The sequence below is a fragment of the Myotis myotis genome, unplaced genomic scaffold, assembly GCF_014108235.1.
Source record: "Myotis myotis isolate mMyoMyo1 unplaced genomic scaffold, mMyoMyo1.p scaffold_m19_p_5, whole genome shotgun sequence".
In the NCBI taxonomy this organism is placed as follows: Eukaryota; Metazoa; Chordata; class Mammalia; order Chiroptera; family Vespertilionidae; genus Myotis; species Myotis myotis.
The window spans coordinates 37,201,514-37,219,852 of NW_023416357.1; the positions used below are offsets into that span (position 1 = coordinate 37,201,514).

The 18,339-nt window shown below is 40.2% G+C and overlaps 2 protein-coding genes across 9 annotated transcripts in view; one reads left to right on the forward strand and one right to left on the reverse strand.

Annotated features, from left to right (window-relative positions):
* The window catches only part of CDK7 (cyclin dependent kinase 7), a 29,019-nt gene extending 24,420 nt beyond the window's left edge, over positions 1-4,599 (forward strand). For all 6 annotated transcript variants that reach the window (XM_036308477.1, XM_036308476.1, XM_036308473.1 and 3 more), the window contains one exon: positions 3,984-4,599. In XM_036308477.1, coding sequence (XP_036164370.1) covers positions 3,984-4,069 — 86 coding nt within the window. In that variant the 3' untranslated portion in view covers positions 4,070-4,599. The remainder of the gene's footprint in view (positions 1-3,983) is intronic.
* CCDC125 (coiled-coil domain containing 125) overlaps positions 1-18,339 on the reverse strand; it is a 29,125-nt gene that overhangs the window by 1,248 nt on the left and 9,538 nt on the right. For all 3 annotated transcript variants that reach the window (XM_036308470.1, XM_036308472.1, XM_036308471.1), the window contains 9 exons: positions 15,865-15,923; positions 14,534-14,620; positions 13,427-13,504; positions 12,436-12,521; positions 11,311-11,393; positions 7,400-7,515; positions 6,531-6,638; positions 4,593-4,767; positions 1,447-1,577 (listed from right to left, as the gene is read on the reverse strand). In XM_036308470.1, the coding sequence (XP_036164363.1) occupies positions 1,447-1,577; positions 4,593-4,767; positions 6,531-6,638; positions 7,400-7,515; positions 11,311-11,393; positions 12,436-12,521; positions 13,427-13,504; positions 14,534-14,620; positions 15,865-15,923 (923 nt within the window). The remainder of the gene's footprint in view (positions 1-1,446; positions 1,578-4,592; positions 4,768-6,530; positions 6,639-7,399; positions 7,516-11,310; positions 11,394-12,435; positions 12,522-13,426; positions 13,505-14,533; positions 14,621-15,864; positions 15,924-18,339) is intronic.

An 18,339-nucleotide genomic window follows, 5' to 3' on the forward strand; every position in this document is an offset into this window, starting at 1 on the left:
CGGACTGAAGAGTCCCGCATTCGATTCTGGTCAAGGGCACATGCCTGGGTTTCAGGCTCAATTCCCAGTAAGGAGGTGTGCAGGAGGCAGCCAATCAATGATTCTCTCGCCCTCTCCCTCTCTGAAATCAATAAAAATATATTTGCCGAAACCGGTTTGGCTCAGTGGATAGAGCGTCGGCCTGCGGACTGAAGGGTCCTAGGTTCGATTCCGGTCAAGGGCATGTACCTGGGTTGCAGGCACATCCCCAGTGGGGGATGTGCAGGAGGCAGCTGATCGATGTTTCTCTTTCATCGTTTCTAACTATCTCTCTCCCTTCCTCTCTGTAAAAAATCAATAAAATATAAAAAAAAAAAAATTTTTTTTAAAAATATATATATATATTAAAAAAAAAAAAGAAATTGCCAAACTGTTTTAAACAATGTTCAGTCTGTGAAGTTAGTCAATATGAATAAATTAATTAGGTGTCCACTCATTCCCAAGCTTCATGCTACAAGTTATGGAGGATATTTTTTTAAGGAAGAAGAGAAAACTATTCTTTTTTAAAAAATATATTTTATTGATTTTTTTTAAAAAATATATTTTATTGATTTTTTACAGAGAGGAAGGGAGAGAGATAGTCAGAAACATCGATGAGAGAGAAACACCGATCAGCTGCCTCCTGCACATCCCCCACCAGGGATGTGCCCACAACCTAGGCACATGCCCCTGACCGGAATCGAACCTGGGACCCTTCAGTCCGCAGGCCGACGCTCTATCCACTGAGCCAAACCGGTTTTGGCTTTATTGATTTTTTTTACAGAGAGGAAGGGAGAGGGATAGAGAGTTTGAAACATCAATCAGCTGCCTCCTGCACACTCCCTACTGGGGATGTGCCTGCAACCAAGATTCATGCCCTTGACCAGAATCGAACCTGGGACCCTTCAGTCCACAGGCCAAGGCTCTATCCACTGAGCCAAACCAGCCAGGGCGAGAAACTATTCTTCTGAAAATTTTAAGTCATCTGAAGGGAGGAGGAAATACATATATAAGTATATATACATATAAAATCAACAGGTACTTATCTCTGTAAAAGAAGGGGAAGTTAAATATAAAATTGTTTTTATATTTGTATGCAAATAACTAACACTCTCGTATAGATGAGCATGTTCGTATAATGTGAGTCTCTTATCTGTGAGATGGGGATAACAGGACTGGTTTCAAGCATGTGGCAGTGATTAGAGGATCTCTGAGGAAGTGGATGGATAAGTACAAGGTCTTGTCATAAACTGTATTTCAGTGCAGGTGACAGATGCCTGGAGTTAATTATGGGGAGCCCTCTTTTTTCAGAGGTGGAGCTTAAGTGGGAAGAGCATGCAGAGAGTTTAAGGAGATGAAGGGGCATAAAAGTTAAGTGTAAAGTGGAAGAGTTGAATTAATAAGCAAAAAGAAAGCAACGATACTAACCAAATCTATTAGCATCTTAAAGATTTCCTGAGGGTTATCCTGGTCTTCAGTCTTCTTAGAACTATTTTCTGCAGGGAGCATACCCAACAGTTTCTGCCCTAGGGTCTTCTTAGTCCTTTGTGATAGTGATCCTAAAATTGAACATGAAAATCCAGCTGAGACATAAAAAGACACTTATGGATGTAGTACTTCCAGGAAAAGAGGTACGTTGACCCAAGGCTAATTCACTCCTCGGTCAGGAGGTTGTCCTTCTCAGGAGACCACTAACACAGGTGAGTCAGGTAGCACAGTGGAGGGGGAAAAGCACAGGCTTTAGCGCCAAGATAGTAAATGCAAGGAGAGGGCCACAGTGAGAATCCAGAGCAACACGCTGCCATTCGTCGCATCACCGCTCCTCAGCTGGCTACAATGGCTGCTCCGGGAGAGAGTGCAGCCCATGCTACCAGATCATCTAAGTCCTCCAGAGGAGCCAGCAATCCAGATTTGTATGTGATATCTCCCAATTTTAAATGTCAGGCACTTACCCACATTATTTGAGAACACCATGCAGACCCCACAAAACATATCTATAGGCCAGTGGCCTCTGAACCATGTGAACTCAGCTTTAGAACCAGAAAGACCTGGACTTGAATCTTCACTTAGCCACTTACTGACTGCATGACCGTGGACAAGTTCTGAGCTTCATTTCCTCACCTCTAGAATAGGAATAGTGCCTGTGCCTCAAGGTTGCTGTGGTATTAAATAATAGAGCATCCGCTGCTGGAGGAGAGTGGACAGTGAGCATTTAATTGGTACAGAGTTTCTGTTTGGGAAAATGAAAAAGTTCTGGAGATGGATGGTGGTGATGGTTACACAACAATGTGAATATGCTTAATGTTGCTTAAAAATGGCTAAGGTGGTAATTGTTTTACCACCAAAACAAAAAACCCATAGTTGTGAAAGCATCTAGCCCAGGTACTGACAAAGTTGAAAAATCCACAACCTGAAATATGTGCACTAATGTTCTTCATCCATAGAAAGAATGCAATTTATAGTACAAGGTACAAAATTAATAGATTCATACAGAGAAAATGTCAAGGTTGCTTTTGGAATGCTTTGCAAATGGTCTCCTGGGAAACCAAGAGCAGATAAACCACAGTGACTGGGGCTCACACCTGATCTCTTCTGTGAGCAACTGTGGCAAAGTGGAAACACCAGACCAGCTGCCCCTCTCGCAGCTTCAATGAGAGGATGAACCTGTCTCTACATTCAGCCTAAAAAGGACCTGTGCTTGTAAACTCTCTCAGAACTTGTCTCAAGAAGAAAAGTTGATGCCTTCAGTGTTAACCACACAAAAGAAAATGACCTGTAATAATCATCCTATACCTGCTCAGATTATTGGAATATATACTAGTAAAATTAGAATCTTGTCAGTAAGAAACACAGAATTACTGAAACTTGTAAGGACTTGTAACATCTTTTCAGAGATGAATCAATTATTTAAATTTTGCTTCTAAATCTCTCAGTGCCTTAAGGGAAAGCAAAGACTGGGAGCTACACCTATCAAACAATCTATGGAAAAGTTCCTAAAGTTTATTACTAGCTAAGAAAGGCAGGAATTCTGGAATATAAAATGAGTCCAGCCCTAGCCGGTTTGGCTCAGTGGATAGAGTGTCAGCCTGTGGAGAGAAGAGTCCCAGTTTCGATTACTGTCAAGAACACGTATCTCAGTTGCAGGCTCCTCCCTAGCCGTGGCCCTGGTCAGGGCGTGTGCAGGAGGCAACCAATCGATGTGTTTCTCTCACATCGGTATTTTCCATCTCTTCCACTCTCTAAAAATCAATGGAAAAAAATATCCTTGGGTGAGGATTAATTAATAAATAAATAAATAAATAAATAAATAAATAAATAAATAAATAAATAAATAAAATGAGTCCAGCCCAGTTGGTGTGGCTCAGTGGTTGAGTATCAACCTATGAACCAGGAGGTCACAGTTCAATTCCTGGTGGTGGGCTCGATCCTCAGTAGGGGGCGTGCAGGAGGCAGACAATCAATGATTCATCATTCATGTTTCTCTCCCTCTCTGAAATTAATAAAAATACGTTTTAATATAATAAATAAAATGAGTCCAGCCCTAGCCAGCGTGGCTCAGTGGATAGAGCGTCAGCCTGTGGACTGAAGGGTCCCAGGTTCAATCCTAGCCAAGGGCACATGCCTGGGTTGCAGGCTGGATCCCCAGTAGGGGGTGTGCAGGAGGCAGCCAATCAATGATTCTCATCATTGATGTTTCTATCTCTCCTTCTCCCTTCCTCTCTGAAATCAATAAAGAAATATACTAAAAAAAAATAATGAGTCCATACTCAAGTGCTGAAATGAGTACAAATCTACCTCTTAAAAACGCAGCTTGGTCTACATAGCACTACCCTTATGGCCAATATCCATACATAGTAGCAGGCCTTCTATGCAAGTGACAGAATGTGACAAGCTTTCATAAGATTACTTTTTAATCATGTCTGCCCCTCCTTTTCCTATTTCGCCCATCACTCTTCTCCCTACAGTGCTGCCCTCAAAGAGTATTCCTTTGAAATGCTGCAGTGTGGCTCCTATCAAGGGCATAGCAGAGAGAAGAGATGCGCGAGGATGATCGCCCACACAGTTGTTGTCCATGGTAGAAAAATTCTTAATGTTTCCCACTGATTCCTAAAAGGCTAAACACATGGACTATGTCTTATTTCCCTGGCAAAATCACCCACCTTGAGTTGGACATGGAAGTTTTTGTCAAGGAATTATAGAAAACAACCATATAAATATTGATTTTGTACTTCCTATAAAGTACTGTTGATGACTTCACCATTATATTTGCTTAATGGCCTCTATAAGTCTCATGTCACAAAAACTTTTAGGAGTTAATTTCAGGACAATGTGGAATGCCATTAGAAGAGTACCAACAATTATCCTGTTATTTTATGGCTTTGTTAATCCCAATAGCTCTACATATGTAACATCCAGTGATCCCTTTCTTCCCATAGATACTAAAATTTTAAATCACAACTGTATGCAAAATTTTAATTATATTATCAATTGTATTAAATATGCTTAATCAACTTTGATTATAACCAAAAACTTCCGAAATTATACCTAATTTTGTCATTATAGTTCATATTTACCATCCTCTTTAAGGTGCTTCGAATTTATCCACTTTGTTTCTTTTTTACACATTTTATCCATTTGTGTCAATCTTAGTGCCTGGTCATTTTTCCTCATTAATTGTTGCTCAAATGCAATTCTGAATGCATCTGCCATTATGTAAGCTTCTTCTTTTCTCTTCTGCAAAAGTTCCAGCTGGTTTTGAAAGAAAGTTTGAAAGGTGTCAGAGGCAAAACCAGAATAATTCTTGTCTGAATGCTGAGTCAGATTAGCTAATGCAATCTCCCTGCCTAGCATGGGACTACTCTGTCCTTGGTCTATTTCATCTGCTTTAATTAGTATGTGCCCGTTCTCATTGGCAGGAGCTGCCCACTCTGAACTGGATTACCAGAAATTCCCCTTGTGGTGCCTGTCAGTTCTCTTGGACTTCATTATCGTTGACAGGCCCTGTGTGTGTTTTGCCCCAGTAGGGAGAAGGGAGACTGCCAAAGCCTGCATTTCAGTACTCCGGTGGGCCATTCCAGACAATAACACTGAAAATGATTTTGAATATCATCTTTCAGACAACTATAGTTGACCCTTACTCTGATCTATGTAATCATATGCTTCTCCTAATGAATTTTTAATATTTAGCTGTTAGCTTTTCCATATAGTCTGAAGACTTTAAATTTCATACCTTCAGTAAAGGTAAAATATTTTTAAAATTATGGCCCATGCTAAAATGACAGCTACCATTTGATTAAATGCTGGGCACGTGCTAAATATATGTCTACTTCCTCTATTTCTTACAACAACCCTCCAAACTAGTTATTACCTTTGTCTAACATATGTGTCCAGAGCCAGAGCTAGACAGTGATGGACCTAAGATCAAAGCTAGGTTTGGTAGCACAAAGGCTCCTTCCACTGAACCTCACTGCTCTTCTAATAAGCTTCATGTTGATCTCATTAATCAGTGATGCAGATCCTAGCAATTTTAAGTAGAAGTGCACCTTTTCCTCCAATCCTATATAATAAAAGGGTAATATGCAAATTGACCCTAACAGCAGAATGACCAGGAACGACCGGTCGCTATGACGCGCACTGACCACCAGGGGGCAGATGCTCAACACACTCAACACAGGAGCTGCTTCCTGGTGGTCACTGCACTTCCACAGAGGCGGAAGAGGCTCCTGCCACTGCTGCTGCGCTGGACAGCCTCTCCTGCCTCTGTGGCAGTGCTAAGGACAGGGGTCCTCAAACTACGGCCCGCAGGCCACATGCAAATACAAATATTGTATTTGTTCCCATTTTGTTTTTTTACTTCAAAATAAGATATGTGCAGTGTGCATAGGAATTTGTTCATAGTTTTTTTTTAAACTATAGTCCGGCCCTCCAACAGTCTAAGGGACAGTGAACTGGCCCCCTGTTTAAAAAGTTTGAGGACCCCTGGCTAGGGATATCCAACTAACAGCTTAGGACCACTCCCCACGGGGAATGGGCCTAAGTCATTAGTCGGACATCCCCTGAGGGCTCCCGGGCTGCCAGAGGGATTTCTGACTGCCAGCTTAGGCCCAATCCCTGGGGAGCAGGCCTAAGCCAGCAGGTGGACATCCCCCAAGGGGTCCCATACTGGGAGAGGGTGCAGGCCAGGCTGAGGGACCCGCCCCCCCCCCATCCGAGTGCACAAATTTTCATGCACCAGGCCTCTAGTATACAGTATAAACAAAAGAAATAGAATTTAGGAAGTATTAACTACAGTCTTAGGCAAACAACTTTATGTGGCTACAGTATCATGCCAAATACTATTTGTGTTCTGGAACCATATCCAGTTTATAAGTTAATGCTATTTTATAAAACTAAGCATAAGATCCATCACCAATGACTAGTAAAATGAAGCTAATAATTGAAAATACTTCCATTTATTCTACTATTAATAGAGAAACAAAACCAAGGCTTTTACTGTTCTAATAATACGATACCTCTTGTTTGAGCTGAAGAATCCTTTTCTGAGCAGATGCCGCCATTTTGGCACAGGAACAGGGGCTCCCTCCAGGACCATGACAAAGGCAGGCTCCAAGGACCGCAAGCTTTAAATCCAAAAGCACTACCCTGTTTCTAAGTGTCACACTGCTTAGCTGGACACAAATGCAGGGGCACACCCACACATACCCACACACATTTCTAGTCAAGCATTTTATTCAAAGAAATTGGGGGGAAAAACAGAAGAAAAATGAGACCAGCATTTCAGCATCCAAGAGAAGGTTAATTACATGCAAACGAGGAAAGAATGTTGGTACTTGGGACAAAAATATAATGGAATTCTACCTTCCTTCTTTTCACTCTCCACCATCACCTTTAACCTAGCACCAGTTTCCTATAATTCTGAATCTTTGGCAGGAACTTGACCTAGTGAAGTCAATATTAACATCCACAATGTGGACTTCCTGTGACTGGACTTGGCCCTGCTGCCCAGCATTCATTACTGCCGGCTCCTGTCAGGGAGAGTCGCATACTCAAAAATGAATGCATTTTAATGTCAATGAGAAAAGCAATCATCTGTCCACGCCTTTAAAAAAAAACACTGATTATATAACGTGAGGCCCTACTAATATAGCTTCTGCTAAAACTGTAAAACTAAGGAATAAAAGGAAGTAAATGGCTAACATATTCCTTAATCTCCAAGAATGACATGCATGAAGGGTGTGGGACCAGCAAGACAAGAGCTGAACTAGACAAACCCATGGGCCTCAAATTGTAAGTATGGTGCTGTCCTGGAATGTGTAACAGATGGTGACGATGGGAAGTAGAAAATTTCCATCCTCCTAAGCTTTCATACCTGCTTACCTACCTCAAGGCCTGAAAACGCTGTAAAGTCACTTTTAGCATCGCACATGTTTTCCTGAACCATCTTCTGCTGTTTGATTTCAAGCATAGCAAGGGCTTCCAAATACTGTTGATTCAAGCCTAGGAAGGGCCATACAAGAAAGTGTTAGTTATGAGGGCGAACTCTGGTCTCACCTAATCTTGTTACATCAACATCTATACTCATTCCTTACAAGCAATGCATATACAACAGGCATTGCCCACAAAATTTGGCCCCATCCAGAAAATCTGATAGAATAGTGGGTATGGATGGAGTGAGAGAATACATGTGTAACACTAGGTAAAATGTTATTACTTCTAAGTGGAAGTATCTTAACTTTGCAACCTAAGTCTAGTCTTCATTTACTCGGAAAATTTGTAGCATTTTCAAAGAGAAAATATACAAAGGCAAGTTAGAGACGTTGTAGTGAGATAACCAGATAGTGAGATAACCAGAGATAATCATATTTGTTTTTTGTCAAATGTACCAGCAATCCGCCCTAGCTGGTTTGGCTCAGTGAATAGAGCATCGGCCTGCAGACTGAAGGGTCCCGGGTTCAATTCTGGTCAAGGGCACATGCCCAAGTTGTGGGCTCGATCCCCAGTAAGGGGGTGGACAGGAGGTCCACTTCGGCCTGTGGACCAAAGTTGATCAGATCAACTTTGATAAAATAAAATGATGTGGAACAATGCATACAATCAGCCCTCCATATCCATGGATTCCCAACTATGGATTGAAAACAGTGTTTCCATCTGAGGTTGGTTAAATAACCAGATGCAAAATCCAGGGAAAAGGAGGGTCAACTGTATGTTTATTGAAAAAATTGGTGTATAAGTGGACCCACGCAGTTCAAACCCGTGTTGTTCAAGAGTCGGGTGTATATGTGTGCACTTCCCCCCACCACACATCCCTTATATAATGAGCTACCTTACGACAAAAATTAATGAAAGAATATTAAAGTGTGTGTGTTTTTAAAAAAATATATATTTTATTGATTTTTTACAGAGAGGAAGAGAGAGGGAGAGGAATAGAGTTAGAAACATTGATGAAAGAGAAACATTGATTCAGCTGCCTCCTGCACACCCCCCACTGGGGATGTGTCCGCAACCCAGGTACATGCCCTTGACCGGAATCGAACCTGGGATCCTTCAGTCCGCAGGCCGATGCTCTATCAACTGAGCCAAACCGGTTAGGGCAATATTAAAGTGTTTTAAGAATATTAAGGTGGTACCAACTTTTTATAAAATTCTAAGAGAAGATATTGATTCTCCCTTCTGAACAGAAACTATTTTAAAGTGGTGGCTTGGCCGAAACCGGTTTGGCTCAGTGGATAGAGCGTCGGCCTGCGGACTGAGAGGTCCCAGGTTCGATTCTGGTCAAGGGCGTGTACCTGGGTTGCGGGCATATCCCCAGTAGGAGATGTGCAGGAGGCAGCTGATCGATGATTCTCTCTCATCGATGTTTCTAACTCTCTATCTCTCTCCCTTCCTCTCTGTAAAAAATCAATAAAATATATATTTTTTAAAAAAAGTGGTGGCTTGAAGGGGACAAAAATAAGTTCTGAATCGGGTCATGGCCTGAGAGAGGCACTTTTCCTAGTGTAGTTGCGTGAGTTGTGGCGATGCCCCGGGTGAGAACACACACACGGTGCTTCTCTGTACCAGTGATTTGAGCAGAGATTTCTCCTGTGTTAAGTTAGTACTCCAGACAGAAGCTGCTCATGACAACCCCTCCCCATCCTCCCTCCCACTCCACCCTGCAACAAGAGGGGAGAAGGTACCGTTTTCTGCTCTCCAGTAACTAGCAGAAATGTTCTAAATGATTTGAAATCCTCTTGTGAAAATTCTTAATAAAAAAATCTGATGGAGTTTGGATCACTGGAATGTTTTCTTTTAAATATATTTTATTGATTTCAGAGAGGAAAGGAGAGGGAGAAAGAGATAGGAACATCAATGATGAGAGAATCATTGATTGGTTGCCTCCTGCATGCCTCCTACTGGGGATCGAGCCCGCAATGCAACCCAGGCATGTGCCCCCGACTGGAATCGAACCTGGGACCATTCAGTCCACAGGCCGACACTCTATCCACTGAGCCAAACCAGCATGGGCTCCATACCATTTTATATGGGGAATGTGAGCATACAAGTATTTGGTCTCCCTTATAGTGGGTTCTGGAACCAATCCCCCACAAATATAGATGGATGACTTAATTTTCAGGGAGTCAGAAGTTATATGTGAGTTTTTGACTGCACGGAGGTTGATGCCCCAACCGCCCCCCGTGTTGTTTATTTTAAAGATTTTTAAAAATATATATTTTCCTTGATATCAGAGAGGAAGGGAGAGGGAGAGAGATAGAAACATCAATAATGAGAGAGAATCCTTGATTGGCTGCCTCCTGCACACCCCCCACTGGGGATGGAGCCCACAACCCAGGCATGTGCCCTTGACCAGAAGTGAACCTGGGACCCTTGAGTCCACAGGCCAATGCTCTATCCACTGAGCCAAACTGGCTAGGGCCACCCCTCTGTGTTGTTAAGGGTCAACTGCAAATGTAAAAAATTTCTAATTCTTAGTGAGTCAAATATCATCTTGAAAAATTAAGGATGATCGTATTAGTGATAAAGTTACAGAAGACACTTATGAAAGAAACTAATGTTAAATAACTATATATTTACAAACTTTCCCTACTAGTGTCCCAAGAGAACCTACACCTACTCAGGTTCCTCAAACATCAGGTGCTCTACCATTTATTTTACACGGAGTATAAAAGCTAAATGATAAAGGAGAAATAGGGAGAAATTTGTAATAGGTTTGAGGTTTTATTTTAGAATGATGGAAATGTTATGGAGCTAGATGGTTCCACTTTTTAAAATTATTTATTATGCCCTGACCAGTTTGGCTCAGTGGATAGCGCGTTGGCCTGTGGACTGAAGGGTCCCAGGTTCAATTCCGGTCAAGGGCATGTACCTAGGTTGCGGGCACATCCCCAGTAGGGCAAGAAATCAATGTTTCTCTCTCATCGATGTTTCTAGCTCTCTATCCCTCTCCCTTCCTCTCTGTAAAAAATCAATAAAATATATTTTTTAAAAAATTATTTATTATTATGTATTGGTTTGGGGTGTATGCTTAGTGGTTAGACAATCATATACTGTACAGAGTGTCCCCTGATAATTCTAGTTCCCCAACTGGCACCATACATAGTTATCACAATATTATTGACTTTCCTATGACTTACTTACCTGTGAGTATTTTGTAATTAGCAATTGAATTGTTCACTTTTTTTTTCTTCTTTTTTTTTCTTTTTCTTTTTTTTAGCGACGCTCAGACAGGCGTAGCCCCGGGAGGATGAATTGTTCACTTTTATTTATTTTATTTTTTTATCACCATTTATCCCCCATACACCCTCTCCCACCTCCACCCATCCCCTCCCCCTGAGAATTGTTCACTTTTATTTTTTTTTTTTGGTAATGTATTTTTATTGATTTCAGAGAAGAAGGGAGAGGGAGAGAGAGATAGAAACATCAATGATGACAGGGAATCATTGATTGGCTGCCTCCTACTCACCCCCTGTAGGGGATCGAGCCCACAACCTGGGCATGTGCCCTTGGCCATGAATTTTTTACATTTGCAGTTGACCCTTAACAACACAGAGGGGTGGCCCTAGGGCAAGAATTATTCACTTTTAAATGGTAATTTTGTTACATGACTTTTACCTAAAACATTTTTAAAATTAAAAACACCTAAGTGATGCATTTCTTCTATTATTCTTAGAATATATTACTTCTAAATATTAGCACTTCATCTCTATTGATGTGTATGTTATTAACATAGGACACTATATAAAATGAATCTTTTAACATAATATTTTAAAAGAATCATCAAAATACCACTCTTACTTGCATTTTCAGACTTCAGCATTTTAATTTCTTCTGTTTTTAGTTTCAAAGTCTCTTTGAGGACTGCATTTTCACAGTTTAGCCTGGGAAAAAAGTAACCACCAAATAACTAAAATATTAACACTTTGTACTTATATCAGAATGTTTTCATCCCTTAGAGCACAAAAAAATAAATATAATTTTTCCTACTTCAAAAGTCTAGAATTTAGATGTTACAAAATAAAGACAGTTTAAAGGAGTGTGGAAAGGTTTTGTACATACTCTAAACCCTTCAGTACAGCTCAGAAAAAATCAGAACCAGAAATAGCTCTAAGGCAACCATTTTGAATATTCATTCTCTTTACTGAAGTTTTAATTCAGTTTAATAAACATATCCTTGGGTGAGGATTAAAAAATTAAAATTAAATTCACACTAATGAAAGAGTTGATCAAAAGATTTTGTTTGAAAAAATAGTATCAATGCTAAAATAACTTGGGAAACAATGACTCTTACATTGTTTTTAAAAATACAGTTTAGCCCTAGCTAGTTTGGGTCAGTGGATAGAGCGTCGGCCTGTGGACCAAAGGATCCTGGGTTCAATTCCGGTCAAGGGTACGTACCTAACTTGCAGGCTCCTCCCCAGCCTGGGCCCTGGTCAGGGCTCGTGCAGGAGGCAACCAATCGATGTGTTTCTCTCACATTGGTATTTCTCTCTGTCTTCCCTCTCTCTCCCACTTTCCCTAAAAATGAATGGAAAAATATCTTCAAGTGAGGAATAACAAAAAAAAAGTAAAAAAATTAAAATACAGTTTAGCCCGGCCAGTATGGCTCTGTTGAGATTAGTCCCATGTACCAAGAGGTCACTGGTCCGATTCCTAGCCAGGGCACACACCCGAGTTTCAGGCGGGATCCCCAGTAGGGGCTGTGCAGAAGGCAGCCAATTGAGGTTTCTTCCTCTCTCTCTAAAATCAATAAAAACATAACAAATAATAAAAATACAGTTTATACTATTTTTTAAACAAGAAAATTAAAACTAACAGAAAGACATGGAGTTAGCTCAAGGAAGAAGAAGGCCTAAGCTACATTTGAATTACAAACATTTTAAAGATTCACAAAGAAAAACTATAGAATAGTAATATACAAACCTGTCATATTTTTGGGTCCAAGTTTCCTCTATATTTTTTATTCTATTCTGATCAAATTCTATTTTCCACTGCAAGGAATTTATTTCCTATAGAAAGAAAATAGCATTTCAGGACATTGTGACTAGCTGAACTAAATAATATAATCATTTCACAGAAATAGGTTCAAGAGGAAAAAAACTAAGTATTGATCAAAAAGAGTATGACGTTTGTAAACACACATAACATACCTCTTTAGCACTCAAAAGAGCTTTACCAAAGCTTGCTTACTATAGGAGAAATTTAAAATTGTTTAGGTTAACAATTTGCTGGTCCAAACCTAGATTTCTCATCATTCCCCCCGAACCCTCTAACCCCGTGGTCGGCAAACTGCGGCTCTCGAGCCACATGCGGCTCTTTGGCCCCTTGAGTGTGGCTCTTTCTAAGCCTTAGGAGTACCCTAATTGAGGTAATAACAATGTACCTACCTATATAGTTTAAGTTTAAAAAATTTGGCTCTCAAAAGAAATTTCAATCGTTGTACTGTTGATATTTGGCTCTGTTGACTAATGAGTTTGCCGACCACTGCCCTAACCCATGCAGACTCCACAAGCAAAATACACTCCTGGAAGTCTGCACCCAGGACCGTTTCATCAAGGGAGAGTACTACCAGCACAGGAACAGGACCTTCAAGGGTGATACCTAACTACTGTTTTAGTGAAGATCAGGTGGCCAGACAAAGGCAGGCTCTGGAAGCAGATAAAGAAAAGAAGAAAAATAGGAAGTGTCAACTTGGCAGGCCTCCTAATACCTTAAAATGAGGAAATAAAAGAAACCGTCTTTGCCCATTTGACAATCTGGATTATAAGCTCCAAAGGGGAAGGAACCATATGAAGTGAAGCACACCTAGCAGAGGGTGTGCACAAACAACATATCCATTGATCAGGTGACCTTTAAGGAAATTCTGTTTGAGAGCTTGTTGGATTAACTACATCTTTGCTAAAAATGCAAATACCTTCTCCAAGGATCTCTTTTCGTCCACAGTTTTTTGAAATATTGCCTGGGTATGACTTGTGGCTTTGCCAAATATTGCCTAAGAACAATAAAAATCATATCAGTACAAATAAAATTTCTAATCACTCCTATAGGCATGATGAAGTTAACATTTTTATTTTATTTTTTTTAATATATTTTATTGGTTTTTTATAGAGAGGAAGGGGAGAAGGATAGAGAGTCAGAAACATTGATGAGAGAGAAACATCGATCAGCTGCCTCCTCCACACCCCCTACTGGGGATGTGCCCGCAACCAAGGTACATGCCTTTGACTGGAATCGAACCTGGGACCCTTCAGTCCACAGGCCGACGTTCTATCCACTGAGCCAAACCGGTTAGGGCTAACATTTTTATTGTAAGACAACAGAAAAGTAATTTGAGATGAGAATTTCCACAGAGACCACCTTTTGTGGAGTATTTGATAGTTCAGAAGTCAGAAGATCTTGGTTTGGGTCATCCCCAATGAATGTGAGCATGCACGAAAGGATTTGCACACAGACTTGTACACAGACATTCAAAACGTCCAAAGAATGGAAACCCAAATGCCCATCAACTGGTGAACGGATAAAAAAAATAAACAAAATGTGCCAAACCTGTATAATGGAATATTATTTGGCAATAAAAAGGAAGAAAGTGCTGACACAGTCTATACGATGCTTGAACTTTGAAAGCATGCTACCTAAAAGAGTCAGGTGCAAAAGAATCCAGGCACATATTCTATGATTCTATTGATGGGAAATAGAAAAGACAAATCTATAAGACAGAAGGTAGATTATGGATGGGAATGGGAAGTGACTCCTAATGTGTATGTAGTTCCTTTTTGGGGTGTTGAAAATGTTCTAAAATTAGATTGTGGTGATGGTTGTATAACTTCAGTTTAGTAAAAATGAACTGTATGCTTACAAGTGAATTTTATAGCATGTAAATTATACCTCAATAAAACTGTTAAAAAAGTCTAGACCTCAAAAAGAAACTCAATTATCTTAAGCACTGCTACTTTTGTTTTAAAAGCTAAAACCATACAACTGAGTACTGAAATGTGATGGAAGTTTTAAAAAAACTTCTTACCATGCTTTGAAGAATTTTCAGTGCTGCCTCTTTACCTTCCAGTTGTCTTTGAGAGGCCTCCAGTTCAGTTTTTAAATTTTCTACCTCCTGAGGAGAGAAATAAAATGAGTCTTCTTATCGGCAATCCCAAATGATCAATTTGATAGTCTACATTTAAGTTCCATATTCAGTTTGACTGAATGCACTCTGACCTTATAAATGAGGTTGGAAATTCCTATGGGCTCTATAAGTGGACCAGACAGACAAAAATTGAGAGCCTCACTACCAGGTGCTATTTGTAACTCAAAACCCAAATCTTTTGCTTTTACGCATCTAGGCCACACAGCTAAGAATTTGAAAGAAAAAAAGAATTCCTTAGACCACATAAAAGAAACACGAGTGTTCACAAAGCAACAGTAGTTATTATTGGTTGAATTGTGTCCCCCCAAAAGAAATGTTCAAGTTCTAACTCCTGATAGTGTGACTGTGACCTTATTTGGAAATAGTCTTTGCAGATGTAATCAAGTTAAAATGAGGTCAGGTTGGATTAGGGTAAACCCCAATGACTGGTGTCCTTATAAAACAAGAAAAATCTGGACACGGACACACAGGGGACAAGGCCAAATGACGACAGACGCGGAAACTAGAGTGATGCTCCCGCGAGCCAAGGAATGCCAGGAGCAAGCATTGTCGGGAAGCTAGGAAGAGGGACAGGATTCCCCTCCAGACCTCTCAGAGGGAATATGCACCCACACACACACACCTTGATTTTGGATTTCTGGCCTCCGGAGCTGAGAGAATAAATCTGTTGTTTTAAGCCCAGAGCGTGTGGCACGTTGTTTCAGCAGCCGCAGGAAACAGTACAGCGGCTTTCACAGGAGTCACAAACACACGAAGACAGGCTTCCTGCTTCCCACAGGAAAGGCACCCTACCCCCCAGGAACCCCTACTCCCAGCAGGAGGAGCCACCTCCTCGGCCACCTGGCAAACTTTCTGGTCTTTTGACTTCAAAGAGGTTAAAGTAAGTCAGGTTATTTCAAGCCAGAAAAGACAGATGGAAAGAAGTGGTAACTATTTTCTCCAGAAGATTCGAGAAGTAGTAGTGGGCGGGGGGATGGGGGGATAGGGGTGGGGGTGGGGAGGAGAACTGGAGGGCATATTTAAGTAAAGAGCCTTTTTGAGAGATGAGGAGGATAAGAAACTCAGGAGCCAGCTCATAGTTTCACCACATGGCTCCTTCGCAATATCTGGAAAGCCAACATTTGCCTTCCACACAATTTTAGGATTCCTTAAACAAAATATCTACCAGTGGGCCTTTATTCCCATGAGAATTTTTATGTTAGAGTACCCACCTCTAATGCTTCATCAAGACGTTGCTTTAACTCTACATTTGGCAATTCCGAATTAGAATCTATTAGAAAAAAAACACATTTGCTTTAACTAGTAATATAAGGACATTTGTTTACAAATTATCAAATATAGATTTCCCCTAAATTGCAAAGAGAATTGTAATAAACCAAAAAATGATAAAAATAAGTAGCTTAAAATATTTCACAAATGAAGAGATACATAAAGGGTGTCCCAAAATTCACGCAAGAAGTAATTTTGATAGAAAACACAGGTTTATAATGAAAAATTGTAATTTTTTCATTGATTCATAAAGTATACAGTATAGGGTTATGTATGGAATAGCACATCGGGTAAATGGCCTCCACGGCTTTGCTGGCACATACGCACTCTTTTGTTGAAATTTTCCATGACTGTTTTGCATAAATGTGGCTGAATTTCGATGAGGCTCATTTTCATCTTGATGGCTTGGTTAATCGACAAAATTGTCACATTTGGGGTTCAGAAAATCCACGAGTGATTGTTGAGAAACAAATGCATCCACAACGTGTCGCTGTTTGGTGCGGATTTTGGGCTGGAAGCATCTTCGGACCATTCTTCTTCGAGAATACGGCTACTCAGGCAATAACAAAAGAGTGCATACATGCCACATAACCCTATACTGTATACTTTATAAATCAATAAAAAATTTACAATTTTTAATTATAATTCTATGTTTTCTATCAAAATTACTTCTTGCGTGAATTTTGGGACACCCTTTACTTTGAATAAAAAGACTTTTAAGAAGGACTCTAAAATAAAACTGTTGTTGCCTTAGCTGGTTTGGCTCAGTGGATAGAGCATCGGCCTGCACACTGAAGAGTCCTGGGTTCGATTCCAATCAAGGGAACATGCCTGTGTTACAGGCCCAATCCCCAGTAGGAGGCGTGCAGGAGGCAGCCAATCAATGATTCTCTCTCATCATCCATGTTTCTATCTCTCTCTCCCTCTCCCTTCTTCTCTGAAATCAATAAAAATATATTTTAAAAAAACTGTTGTTAATAATTGGGTCAGTTACTACATATTACTACTATACAAACACAATACAAAAACACATGAATGTTGGTGAATGAACTAAATAAGTTTTGGTGTTGGCTTAAATTTGATCAATGTAGTGATATGAATACCTAAGAAATAACCTGAATTTAATTTCTTTCCAACAAGAATGACTAGCAGTCTCCTATAACTTCAATTATTCTCTCCTTATGTGATCAACTGAGACATAACACTGAGCTTTCCAGGAGCTTCATTTTCATTGTGGTCTCACTGGCAACAGGAAAACGTTAAAGTGGCAAGTTACAAGTGGGAGGAAAAGAAGAAAATTAGAAAGAATATTTTGAGGAATATTAAAATTTTCTCAAAACAATTTTTTCCTTTGCTATTCTGAATTTTCATCAACATGACAGTATCCAAGGTAAAACCTACTTCATGTTTTTACTCTGATGATACAAAGTTTTAAAGGAGGGACAAAAGTAACATTGGATGGACAATGACAAGTTCTGTTTTATTAATACTTGTGGTAGGCAGAACAATGGCCCCCAACAATGCCCACATCCTAATCCCCATAACCTGTGAATACATAGCAAAAAGGACTTTGCAGATGGGATGTACTTGGAGATGGAAGAGTACCATGGGTTACCCAGGTGGGTCCAATGTCCTCACAGGGTCCTTATCAATGAAAGAGGAAGGCAGGAGAGTCAGTGTCAGACTCTCACCAGCCACTGCTGGCTTTGAAGATGGGGCAAGGGGACCATGGCCAAGAAATGCAGGCGGCCTAGAAGCTGGAAAAGGCCAGGGAACGGCTTCTCCCCTAGAGCTTCCAGAAGGAAGGCAGCCCTGTCGATGGCTTGATTTTAGCCCAGTGAGACCTGCTTGGGACTTCTGACTATCTACAGAACTGTAAGATAATAAATGTCTTTTGTTTTAAACCATTAAATTTCTGGTAATTTGGAAACAACCTATTAGGAAACTCACACAACATTCTTACCTAAGATCAGGTCAACTTTGATAAAAGATAAAAGCCCATAACCCAACAAAACAAGAGCTCATACTATTGCTATTGCATCTCGTTTCTATCCCAGTGGTTTCCCCATGTTTTTACAAAGCATCATATTCAGTTTTCAACATCTTGCTTGCAAAATAGTATGCATTCCTATGCATGATAAGAAATTGGGAGAAAAATATATAAATAATCCCATCCTAATTTCAAAAAGGATTTTGTAGGATAGGGATAGATCCCCAACTACAACATGTTGTTTGTAAATCTAAAATCATGTTTCTTAAGTTACTTTTGTGTTGTTCTAATGTGTGTTTGTTTCACTTTGGTGGGGAAGTTTTACAATGTGGATTACAAAAGATACAGTCACAAAAGCTGTACCACGGCGCAGGCATAGGCCTCATCCTTGGGTTCCCAAACGCTGTGCAGTTGTACCATTCTATCA